This window comes from Alexandromys fortis, unplaced genomic scaffold, assembly GCF_014885135.2.
Source record: "Alexandromys fortis isolate MF-2015 unplaced genomic scaffold, M_Fortis_MF-2015_v1.1 scaffold_159, whole genome shotgun sequence".
NCBI lineage: Eukaryota > Metazoa > Chordata > Mammalia > Rodentia > Cricetidae > Alexandromys > Alexandromys fortis.
In genome coordinates this window covers 3,438,997-3,452,105 of record NW_026068031.1, presented here as the reverse complement: position 1 = coordinate 3,452,105, position 13,109 = coordinate 3,438,997, and the positions used below count along the sequence as shown (strand labels likewise).

The following is a 13,109-nucleotide window of genomic DNA, read 5'->3' as shown; positions in this document are numbered from 1 at the left end:
GATAAAGGTTTGCGTGAGAATAGTTACTTGGGGAACGGAAACTCAAAAAACAACAAATTGTTGAGGCTATGGTATTTTTAGGAAGTATTCTCAAGCAAAAACCCACACTTTTGACCATACTTCCTTGAGGTTTTGTCTGCTCTGACAGCTTACTGTTACAATGCAACAATCTGGCCCACTGCCCCCCACCCAGAAGTTTAAGAATACAGCTCTCAGCAGACTGCCTCTGTGGAGTGCACGTCACTGTGGGAAGGAGAAGGTGTGTTCTCCACAGATAGTTTACTCATCGGAAGCATTTCAGACAGCACAACACAGCAGAGAACCCACTGGACAAGTGTTCAGAAGATATTATGTTTTAGTCATACCATCTGAGAACTTAAAAAGTAACTTTCCACACCCTCAAAGCTGAGGGAAGGAGGCAGCTTTTTAGAGATGAGCACCACACTCGCTCTCAGCAGCCCTCCGCCACTTTCCTGGAAGTCTTCAGAGGCTTACCCGATGTTCCGAGCGCACACCTTTAGCAGCTCCTGGCTCAGCCAGGGGAGGGGCAGCAGTGGGTTTTATTGCAGAAACTGAAAATGAAGAGAGGGTACAGCTACCTTAGACATGGAAAGCAATACTCTCACAGCATATTATCACGGCCATCAAGATACTGAGGGTTATCAGCATCATCCCAAACTCACAGATCTGCTCATAGAGGCACTGAGACTAATGTCAGATGGGTTACTAAATAGAAAGCTGGGAGGCAAACCCAGTTCTTAGAAATCTAGAGGTCTTTCTACAAAGCAGTCAATGTGGCGTGTTTAGAGCCATGGACAGCCTCAGACTGTACCTGTGAGGGAAGATGGTACTAAAAGAGGCACTCTCCGGCTGGGCAGTAGTAGTGCACACCTTTAATCCCAGCACTCGGGAGGCACAGACAGGCAGATCTCTGTGAGTTTGAGGCTAGCCTGGTCTACAAGAACTAGTTCTAGGGCAGCTCCAAAGCGACAGAGAAACCCTGTCTCAAAAAAAAAAAAAAGAAAGGAAGAAGAGGCACTCTCTCCTATAGAAACTATGAGGATTAATCTTGACTCAATTTGGCAGGACTTAGAACCACTCAGGAGATAAAACCCTCCAGAGAAACCGACGTTCCCATTTTCAGAGTGGGAAGACTCACTCTGAGTGTGGATAGCACTATAACTTGGGCTGGGGTCTGGGAGTGATTTTTTTTAAAAGAAGACATTTGGTAAGTGGATGGAGCAGTGTTCATCTTTCTTGCTTCCTGGCTGTAAAAGCTTTGGGACCACCTCACACTGACACCATACCTTCCCTGACATGATGGACTCTCGTTCTCAAAACAAGCTCAAATCAGTCAATCTTTCTTAAGTCGTTTTTCATGAGGTGGTTTGTTACAGCAATGAGATAATTAGCTAACATAAGGTCTTACCTGGTTTGCTAGAAGGAAGTTGTGAGGGTGGGGGCACTGGTGGCATCTGAGTGGGTATAGCTGCTACAGAGGGAGGAGAGACTGCCGGTGCTTGCGGCTCTGCTTTTGGGGCTGCAGCAGGAGCTTCCGCTGGTTTGGCCTTAGCAGGAGCAGCTGGATTTAAAAAAAAAAAAGAGAGAGAGAGATGCCATTGGGACTGTCTGAAAGGGAAAGCAACTAAACTACAGATACTAAGGAGGATTTAGAGACAAAGGTCTGTTTCCAATCCTTTAGGTTTGCTACGGGCAAAACACCAAGAGATATACACACTAATATAAGCCCCTACTCTCTATTCTCAGGCTTCCCTAAATGTTCTACTGGATCAATTAAAGCTGCCTTCCTGATTTCACAAATATTAGTATCTATTTTCAAATCCTGTAAATACTTTCAAAACACTTACTAAGTCCAAAGAAATAAAACTTTTAGTTCAATGGGTTCTCAACCTTCCTAATGCTGTGACCCCTTAAGACAGTTCCTCCTGTCCTGGTGACCCCAACCATAAAATTATTATTATTATTGTTGTTGTTTTTGGTTTTTCGAGACAGGGTTTCTCTATGTAGCTTTGGAGCCTGTCTTGGCACTAGCTCTTGTAGACCAGGCTGGCCTCGAACTCACAAAAATCTGCCTGCCTCTGCCTCCCGAGTGCTGGGATTAAAAGTGTGTGCCGCCACCACCACCTGGCTTAGAAAATTATTTTTACTACTTCATAACTGTAGTTTTGCTAGTTTTATGAATCATAATGTAAATAACTGATATGCAAATGGTTTTAGGTGACCCTTGTGAAAAGGTCATGTGACCCCACCCCTCAAAAAAGGATTACAACCCACAGGTTGAAAACCACTGTTTTATGTCACAGTGTAGGCAACTGAAAAATGGACATATAAATGTGACATACTTCGAATTATATCAATGCTGATATATTCATCTTGTTTTAACATAACACACAGAAGGAATACTCTTATCCATTGAAAATAAAAAAGGTTACAGAAACAGTGTTTCTCTATATGAGCTCTGGCTGTCCTGGAACTTGTTTTGTAGACCAGGCTAGACTCAAATTCACAGAGATTCACCTGCCTTTGCTTCCTGACTTCTGAGATTAAAGGCATGCGCCACCACCACCAGACCTAGACTTATTTTTTAACTGTGTGTATGTGTGCATCGCATGAGGTATGTGCATGTAAATGCAGGTGCCCAGAGAGGCTCACTGGAACCCACAGAGCTGGTGTTCCAGACATCTATGAGCAGCTATTTAAATACTGGGAAGTGAACTTGGGTCCTCTGTAAGAGCAGTATGTACTCTGAACTACTGAGTCAACCCTCCAGCCTCTGAACTCTTTAATCTTTTAAAAGTGAACATTTGATAAAAGTTTTATTTTGGGGCCTGGAGATATAGTTCAGGAGTTCATAGTACATACTGCTTTTGCAGAGGACCTGAATTCAGTTCCCAGCATGCATGTGGGATGGGTCATAACTGTGTGCAACTCTAGCTCCAGGGGATCAATGCTATTCCTGGACTCTGAGGGTATCTGCACTTATATCTGCACATTCATTCAGTCTCCCTCTCCATCTACGCATGGACACACACACACACACACACACACACACACACACACACACACGCATGCACACACTAACTAAAAGATTAGACAGTTCAAAGCATTTCGTCCAGAATAACTTTTTTTTTTAGATTTATTTATTAATTATGTATACAACATTCTGCCTCCGTGTATGCCCGCACGCCGGAAGAGGGCGCCAGATCTCATTACAGATGGTTGTGAGCCACCATGTGGTTGCTGGGAATTGAACTCAGGACCTCTGGAAGAGCAGCCAGTGCTCTTAACCACTGAGCCATCTCTCCAGCCCCCAGAATAACTCTTAATAGGAAGCAATTAGATGCTCAAGTAATAAATCTACAATTTTAATATGGACATTATATTTAGTTTTGTAGTTAAATTAGAAGAATATTATTTTAAAACTAAAAATAAATGATAAAGCCGAGTTTGGCAGCAAACACCTGCTATCCCAGCACTTGGGAGACAAAGACAAACAGATCTCTGTAAAACTGAGGGCACCCTGATCTAGCCAGACAGGGCTACAGAGTAAGACCTCGTCTCATCCCCGCCCCCAAAAACAACAACAAAACAAACAAACAAACAAAAACCCACGACACAGTTCAGACTGGAGAGCTAGCTCAGTGATAAAGCTCTATTAACTAAGTGAGGATCTGAGCTCAGTTCCCCAAAACCAATGTAAAGCTGGGTGCAGCGGGTACATCTACAATCCCCGTCCTCGTATGGCAGGACAACAGGTGGATAAGTCTTGGAAACTCTCCAGCCAGAAAACCTGGCCTGTGAGGCAGAGAACAAGAGACTTTGTCTCAAACAAGTCCAAGTCGGAAAGCAAGGACCAACACCCAAGACTTGTCCTCTGACCCCACTAACACATACACACATACCTGCATTCACACACATGAGCACACACACAAAGAGGCACACATTAAAAAAACAAAGAGGGGAGGATGGACTTAATCCAACAGATTCATTCTTCCTAACTACTTTACATTTTTTCCTCACTTTGAACTTAATCCTGGCCTGACCAACCTCAATAGTCCAATTCATCATCTTTCTGTTTGACTATTTTAGCAGCTAAATGCTACAACTACAAAAATCTATACCACACCTGTTACCAAGTCTGAGAACCTGAGTTTGATTCCTATGCCCGCATGGCAGAAGAGAAAACCGACTCTTAAGTTATCCTCCAACCTCCACACGCATGCCTTTGCATGTACACTCCCCGTCACAGATACAAACATACAAACACACACATGTCTTTGGGCCCAGCACTTGGGAGGCAGAGACAGGTGGATCTCTGTGAGCCTGGTCTACAGAGCTAGTTCTAGGACAACCAAGGCTACATACAGCAACCCTGTCTCAAAAAAAAAAAAAAAAAAAAATTAAAAGAGAAAAATTACACTGAATAGTCTATAACAGACAACATAAAACAGTAATTCTCGATTTTTTGTTTGTTTTGTTTTTCAAGACAGGGTTTCTCTGTGTAACAGCCTTAGCTGTCCTAGAACTCACTCTGTAGACCACACTGGCCACAGAGATCTGCTGCCTCCCAAGAGTTGGGGATAAAGGTGTGTACCACCACTGCCTGGCTGTAATTTTCACTTTTAAATAGAGGTTCTCAGAGTTGACTATACATCAAAATCACTTGGGGGAACACTAAAAACAAAAACAATCAAACAAAAAAAAACAATGCATCTATTATATCTGGCACTCAAAGCCTTTCCATTTGTATTTTTCAGGTCAGTGTAGAGAAAATCACTATCTTTATACTCTTCACTTCTGTTAGTTAAGAAAAGGTTCAATCTGAGAAATATGGAAAGAGCAGAGTATTATGGGCTATCGTTTTATATTACCCTTGTTCTAAAACTTGACAATTTAAGTTCACCACTTGGCAACAGGATTTCTCCTATCTCTCAATTAAAAGTGGAACCAGAATGCCAGTGTGGGCCACAATGAAGTTGCTACCACGGGAAAATACTGGAGACCTTGACCACCAGGAGAACTTCTTTACCACCAGTTTTCCTGAGTGTGAAAAGAGGAGTTCCTCCTTCAACTTTGCCCCCATCAGGTACTAAAAGAGCTTCAATGATGCCATTTGCTGGTGATGGAACCTGCACGGAAGTCTGGAAAAGAAAGAGAGAGAGACATGTTCTACATTTGTATCAGCATTAATCAATTGTGTATTCACTAACAGGATGAGTCATAAGAGTTGCAACATGTTACATCTCCTCTGCACACGGAAACACCTAAGGCCACATTTTCAGAGTTAGAGAATGACAAGTACATTGCTACTGTGACAATTCACCCGTCTGACCTTTCTTAGAAATATTAAAACAAACGTTAGTATGTTTCCAAGTGATACAAGGAAAAACACTGAAAGCAGGCCAGGAACCACAAAGAAAACAATGAAATCTATCAAATGATGGATACTATACATAGTACATACAGAATAATCAAAGCTAAACTTTAATAAATCTTTTTTCCATGATTCCCTCAAGAAATTTTTACAAGTGAGGTTAGAGCTACTTAAAATTGATCTTTGAACAGTAAGTTCCTATCTCTTTCCTTAGACTAACATGAAAACGTCACCCACCTTGTCAGTTTCAATCTCACAAACCACTTCATCTTCTGCAACTTTATCTCCAACAGCTGAAAGACAATCAAAGGATATCTCCTCTTAGCCAGGAGCCTCTGTACTCTTTCAGCCTAATGTGTTAAAGAACTTTCCTACAAAACTGGGAGGAAGTAGGCACGCAGGTAAAGAAAGGGTGGAGTCCCAGGTCCCACAGGCTGTGGTTCAGGTAAGAGGCCTTAGAGGTTTTTAGCTCACATCAGAAGGAACGACATCGTACCTTTCTCCCACCTGACGTCTCCCTCTGTAACTGATTCTGCAAACGCTGGGGTTTGAACTGTAATCACATCATTCTCTAGGAAAAAAACAAATTAGGAAAATCATGAGTGTTCCATTTTGTCTTTAATGATTTTCTTTAATAAGCTCAGTCAGTCGTTGTTCTTTCCAGTAACAGTCCATTCACGAGAAATCAGGTACTTACTGCACACAGCTGTGGTTTGGAAGAAGCGAACACGGGAGACACTACTGCTGTTAATGCTACAAGAGAAACACAAATGTTAGCTCATTCAGACTGTGAACCACTAGTATCTTGTCCAGTCCAGGCTCCACATATCACCTCTTTAAACTGATGAATCTTGACCAGATTCCCACGCAGGGGAGCTTCTCAAAGCACACACGCCAGGCCAGACCTGGAGAGACTCTGACTTACCAGGTAGGACCCCAAAGACATGACCTAGGTGCCATAAGAGTGCTCTGTACTGTAACGAAATGTCACTTTTCAAAAAAAAAAAATCTTGGTTCTTTAAGAACTAACCAAATGATTTACCTTCCTGACTAGATTCCTTTATCCAAATCTAAGACACATGGCACATCCTCAGCAGTGCCAGCAGGTGTGCCAAATACAAAGGTGTTTCTATCCTCAGGGTCACAGATTTAGATCAGAAAAGGCAGCAAGATGATAATAAACCCAGAAACAAACAAGCAAAGTTTTTAGGCAACCACTAACCCCCCCCCACAAAAAATAACCTAAAAAAAAAAAAAGAAAGGAAGGAAGGAAGAAACAGAAGCAAAAGCCCACCTACATGGCATTTCCTTTAGCATGCTCTTGCTAAGAGGCAGCACACCTGCCCATCCTGGACTCACTGCAAAGAACTTCCAACCAGGCCTCTTTAGACCTGGGGTAGAACAAGCTGGGAAGAGCTATCACCTGTGTGTACACTCATTAACAGTTACTTCTGGGGGGTGAAAGATACACATGGCTACTAAGGCTATCTGCCAGCCAGCAGTTATTTCTACATCTCACTCTGTAGATCAAGCTGGTCTCAAATCAGAGATCCACCTGCCTCTGCCTCCGGAGTGCTGGAATTAAAGGTGTGTGCCACTACACCTCAACAGGTATCTTTACAATACATAAGTAAAATGGACTTAATTGCCGTTTGGCCTTTTTACTTTGATGTCGATATGACTTTATAAAGTACATATGTAGCACCAAGGGGAACAACACAAAAACTGTGATGTATAGAACACGGAGCGCTGTGTATAAAGTTTGTACAGATACATAACTGTGTAACAAAAGCACATGTTCGTGGGCAAAGACTAACAGCTAACGTGGACAGGCAGGGACTGCTCTGGCAGACACCTAGGACACTGGTCCTCCCGCTACCTCTTGGAAGAGGTGTTCAATGTGCTAGAGGACAAGGATAAAAATACCTGACAGCTTTTTTCCTTTTTTTTTTTTTTTTTGCCTTTTGAAATACGTAATAACCTATTAGATAAAAATAAAGTAAAAAGTTATACGTTAAATGATCTTTCAAGGAGGTGAGGTTGCTCAGGGGAAAAGGTTCCGTCAGGCCTGATGGCTGAGTTTGGTCCCCCTGGGACCTACATAGTAGAAAGAGAGAACCAATGTCTGCAAGTGGTCTCTGACCTCCACATCAGTGCTCCCTTCACCCCGTCACACAAATAAGTGTAATAAAAAAAGCAGATAAGCATAGAAGAAAGACAATATGCAACACAAAGGTATTATTAGGGGGACATAATTAAGAGTGTCTCAACTGGAAGTTTAGATATTTTTCACAAGTAACATTCAAATAGCTATGTGATATATTCATTACATAAATCACGATTACTCCTGATTATCCCAATTTTATTTAAACCACACAAGTAATACGTTTCAGCTTCCTCTAAGTCACTTTCTTAAATTATGAAAGCATTACTTACTCACTGCAGAACATTAGAAACAGAAAAAGAACTCTATAATGGAATTACACAACAATCAGAAAATGGAATTCTGTAAATCTCTCTTATTTAACATGTCATTGTTGGAACATGTTAAAATACTAAGCATAACCCCTGGTTGTTTCTCATTTTTGAGAGGGATCTGAGAATGTAAATTTTTCAATATAGATTCCTAGAAATGCAATTTCAGAGCCGGGCATGGTGGGGCATTTCTTCAACCCCAGCACTTGGAGGATCTGAGTTTGAGGCTAGTCTGGCCCACAAAGCTATTCAAGATAGCCAGAGACACAGAGAAACCCTGTCTGCAAAACACAAGTTTCAGGAGTTTTATACTTCTAATAGCATGTTAATGAACCAGTTTTGGAATAAAAGGCAAACTTATTGTGATGCATAATAAGAAAGTTCTCAGGCCAGCTCTTCAGGCACCCTGTAAACAAGGCAGCTCCACAGTTCTTCAATAGGTTACTAGAAAGGAGCCTCTCAGCACCCTAAAAATACTTGGAATGCAAAATAACTCAAAACAACATTCACAAGTACAAGTTAATCTTGACCACACGTGGATGGCCCTCCTCCAAACTCTCCATTATGCAACAATAGCATTCCTACAAACCAGTCAAAAGTCGTAGGCTTAACTGGTCTTTTGCATTTAAATAAGTAACTATGCTACCAACAGAATGCTCTCAATTTTTACAACTGTGACCTCCAGCCCCTCAGCTGAACTTATATCCAACTAGAATCTTTTAGTTCTCTTTGACACCCATTCCCATTTAAAAAAAAAAAGTTCCAAGTCAACACTCATTATTTTTAATTATCCAAGAAGTTACAGGACACTCTTGGTCTAACACCTAACCACTGAACTGATGACAAATGTAGATTATAATAAAAATGACCATGACCATCAAGGCTGGGTCTAAGGGTTCAATATAATGACCTCAATTATAGGACTGGAGGTCTGTAAAGACATGTTTAGATTCAGAATCCGTGTCTAAGTAAATCAATCGTGGCCACATATCTATAGTACCCAGTGATACTTACACCATCTTCCTGCTGCCAGGGTAACCTGGTCCCTGACATAAGGAGACCCCTGCAAAGACAAAAAAAAACCTCTTAATCAAGAGCTCTTACTATACATAGTATATTAGATGGAGCTATTCATCCCACATACCCTAGACGGAGTGGACCAACTTCAGGCAACGTCATAATCTTTATCATATGGAATCATGCTTATTAAACATTCTATCTGTCTGACTGGCAGAGAATAGGTATGGGAGATTAAGAGCAGGTATGCATCTGGAGAGGAAGACAGCCCTAGAAGTTGTATAATCGACCTGCCTTTATGTTTGCCCCCAGGTTGTCAAAGACAATTAAAACTTGAAAATAAGACACACAATGGCTTACCCCGTGACTTCACAGGACCTAACATGAGGTGGGAGCTGGTCTGGGATTTATGGATTAGGCTACAATGTTTGCTGACTGACCCCTAGCAGCAAAGACCAGGCAGCTTTAGGCCTAGGGTCTCCAGCTTGTCTCTGACTGAGCAAATCATCTCTCTCCTTGTCAGCTCTTTCCTCCTAAGTCTTCCAGCCCGGTCACTCTAACAAAAGATGAGTCTTGAGTTCTAATTCAAAAAGGATAACTTCCCCTTTCTTTTCCAGACAGTGGTCAATGACCCAAGCTTGCTTTCCTTGGCACTCTGGGTTCCCACTGTCTCTGTGAAGACTGTGTTGTCTATAGTTGCTGCCCACAACGTCCACTGCTGAACACGCCTGCTTTCCTAGACCCTAAATCAAAAGGTTCTGGGGTAGTTCCTCCTCATGGCAGTTGCCAGATCTACAGCTTACTGACCTGCTTTTCTCTCAAATTCTAACAAAATGATCGGAAGGAGGGAGGGAGGGACGGAGGGAGGAAGGGAAAAGTGTCTACCCACCAAACCAACTGTCCTTATCGTAAATTCATTTCCCCAATATCTACTAAGCACAGCTGTTTCTTCTGAAGATATTATTTCTCATGTTTTCTTTGCTGCTATTTGTGTCTATTAACAACCCTTTCTACACTGTGGGTGCAGAAGGTATGAACTGCAAGACAGCTGGTCCTTACGCACACTCCCTAGCAAACATTCCCAGAGTCAGGTCAGTCTGTCATCTCTGCAGTGCACATTCTAAACAGAGTCTGTCTTGGAGCTAGAGCACAGCTGGCCACACAGATGATTGGAAACTGGAGTTCAGTGCAAAGCTTATCCTATAATAAGTTTATAAAGAAGTTCCATACAATGACCTCTTCATATTCACAGCAACACCCTGAAGCAGAATGGCCATTGGCCATTATTCTTATTTTATATACAACTAGGTTGGTGACTAGCCTAACCAGAATGCCTGAGTCAAGATGCCAACCCCTAAGCACAAGGCTTTTCCTTTTCCTGACAGATTAAAAAAGGAGAAAATACACTCCCAGTTGAAAAGGAAGGCTATTACTGCGAATGCACTATGAACTGTGCTAATGCCTTATGTCCTCCTGACACGGGCTTAAAGTCCAAGCACCTTACCGTCCGCCTAGCCTGCTCTGAATTTCCAGCTTACCACTTCTATACCAAGGCAAAACTCTTCCTGCTTGGAAACCTTTGCACAAGTAACTCCCTACCTGGAATACCATTTCCCTAGCTAACTCATGCATTCTTTATCTTAAATGACAATTCTCTGGGGAGGTCTTCACCAACACTCCCTTCTACTAACTTCCCAAGCTGGGTTATATCACGCTACCCTCATACAACATCCTGTATTTCTTAGTAACCACAGTGCTATTTTGTCCTAATGTGTACATAAATGTGTATTCGCTCCATCTATCCAGTTAGCCCATGAGATTCTTGCAGACAGAGACCATCCATATCCCTATCACCTAGCACAGCAGCTGGCAGAGTAAGCACTCTAGTCTGCTGACAAGGCAGTTTGGTAAGAGTTTTGCCCGGCATGCACAAAGAAAGCCTCGGTTTTGTGTAAAATCAGGCATGGTGGAGCAATCCTGTGATTCCAGCACTTGGGAAGTTAAATGTCATCCTGGGACTGCTTACCCAGTTTGAGTTGAGCCTGGCCTACATCAGATCCTGTCTTTTAGACTGACAGACAGTCATACTCTGTTGAGTACACCAGTAAATAAGAACAACACTTATTCATTCAGTGAAGTAGTTTGGACTGAGGAGGGGGGGGTGTGTGACTTTGGCCTAAAACTCTAGCCCCTTGGAAAATGCTTTTGTAAAATAAAGACACTAAATCTCATTTGGTTATGATTAATCCAAAGTTGCACAGAAGGCATTCAGAACAATGTTTGGCACAGGAAAGCCTACAGTAAGATTGAATCTTTCAAAAAATAATTTGTCAGAGTCAGATGTGGTAGGCACAAGATTGTAGTCCCAGCTCTCAGGGTCAGAGACCAAGAGGAAGCTCAAAGTCAGCCTGGTATACATAGTGAGCTCTAAGTCAGCCAATGCTAGACAGCAAGACCCTGTCTCTCAAAGCGGGGGAGGGGGAGAAAGAGGAAAATAAACGTTTGCCAGGCATGTGACAAAAAGTCAGCTACATAAGACTGTTAATAACGTTCTCTCTCCCTCCCCCCTACCAACAACAAAACCAACCTCAACAAGAACCTACACACAGCTGTGAGAATGAGAATCAAACTTTGTGGGGCCGGAGAGACAGATGGTTTAGTTGTTAAGAACCTGGACTGCTCTTGCAGAGAACCCAGGTTCAGTTCCCAGTACCCCCACCAGGCATTTCACAACCACCTGTGACTCCAATTACACCAGAAAAGACACCTCTTGGGGCCTCCATGGGCACAGAAGGACAAGCAAGTACACACACGCACATGCACGCACATACAAACACACACGCACACACATATAAAGAAAATAAATTTAAGCCGGTGCGGCAGGAGTGGGGGGATCTAAACCTCCAACAGCCTCTCCACCATCATTTACCTTAGGATACTGTTGTCTTTGACTAAAGTCTTCTAGCAAGTCACTTTGCTTCCAATTTCAAAAGACTACCACACCTGCTTCCTTCTCTGTGGACTTCATGCATACTATCCCGTTCCCTCTTCTGCTGGACACTTCACGAGCTCTATCACATCCTCCAAATCACAGCTTTAATGTCGCCTACTTAAAGAACACTGTTCTGTCCCCTCTAGCGTTTCCAAGCACTTAAACAATTTGGTCACTTGGTTAGCAATTTACGCTTGGCCTTTCTAACTTCAGCCTTAAGCTCCAGGAGGACAGGACTGTTTTAATGGCTGTGTCTCTAATGAGTAGCTAGCTCAGTGCCTGGCAGTGGAAATCCAATAACCAAGGGCTGGTGGTGTAGCTCAGTGGTAAGGTGTTTGCCTCTCATGCCCTAGGTTCCACCCCCAGCACCAGAAAGAGCAGAACAAAACTTAAGTCATTATGTACCGAGTGATAAAAGACAGCCGTTAGACTTAAGGAGCATTTTGCTTCGCGTCTATCTAAACTCACTGTCTTTAAAAAGCATGAGAAGAAACACATTTCCTGACCTGCTGCTCTGCCCACGAGAAGAGCATTTTAGGTGACCACAAGGGCAGAACTTACCAGGCAGGGAACGTCTCCCTAGAGGGCAGTTCCCCTGTTGAGAAAGAAGACATTATCGACGTCACCCAAAATGAAAAGAGGCAAGAAACATTAATTTTAAGTGCACGTTTAACGAGTTGCTGACAGGTGAGTCTCATAACTCAGAAGGTAAATGCAAAACACCGAGTCGGCCAACCATGTCAACCTCGCCACGAGACTGACAAGCGCTGGTTTTGAGGAAGACAGGCCGCGGAATCCGGTGGGGGCCGTGCCCCCACGCCAACTCTGAGTCAATGTCGCGGCGGGCGCGGCTCCCAGCCCCGGGGCTAAGGGTCCCGGACAGCAGGAAACGGCCGGCGCAGGCTGCCTGGGAGACGCCAAGGGTGGCAGGACTCGGCACACGCGGCGGGGCGGCTCCGAGGGCGTCGGCTGCCTCCGCGTCCCGGTGCCCTTGGTGCCCGGCCTGGCCAGCGCCCCTGCCCTTCAGCCCGCCCGTCCGCCCACAGCCGGCTTCCGAACCCGCCAGTGCCCCAGTCCAGCCAGACAGTACCTTCTGGAAGGCAGAAAGCGAGCGGCTGAACGCCCGGGACACGCAGCGAGACCGGGACAGCATCGCGGAGGGAGCGGGATGGAGGGCGGGCGGACACCGGATATAGGGCCCGGCAACAACCGGAAGTGAGGCAGGCCGCG

General features: G+C 43.7%; 1 protein-coding gene across 1 annotated transcript in view; it reads right to left on the bottom strand.

Moving 5' to 3' along the window:
- Positions 1 to 13,109, bottom strand: part of Dlst (dihydrolipoamide S-succinyltransferase) — a 23,952-nt gene extending 10,843 nt beyond the window's left edge. Inside the window, exons 1-9 of the mRNA XM_050164575.1 lie at positions 12,970 to 13,109; positions 12,441 to 12,474; positions 8,885 to 8,933; positions 6,093 to 6,148; positions 5,892 to 5,966; positions 5,633 to 5,688; positions 5,051 to 5,162; positions 1,430 to 1,582; positions 496 to 572 (exon numbers count right to left, since the gene is read on the bottom strand). Coding sequence (XP_050020532.1) covers positions 496 to 572; positions 1,430 to 1,582; positions 5,051 to 5,162; positions 5,633 to 5,688; positions 5,892 to 5,966; positions 6,093 to 6,148; positions 8,885 to 8,933; positions 12,441 to 12,474; positions 12,970 to 13,032 — 675 coding nt within the window. The 5' untranslated portion in view covers positions 13,033 to 13,109. The remainder of the gene's footprint in view (positions 1 to 495; positions 573 to 1,429; positions 1,583 to 5,050; positions 5,163 to 5,632; positions 5,689 to 5,891; positions 5,967 to 6,092; positions 6,149 to 8,884; positions 8,934 to 12,440; positions 12,475 to 12,969) is intronic.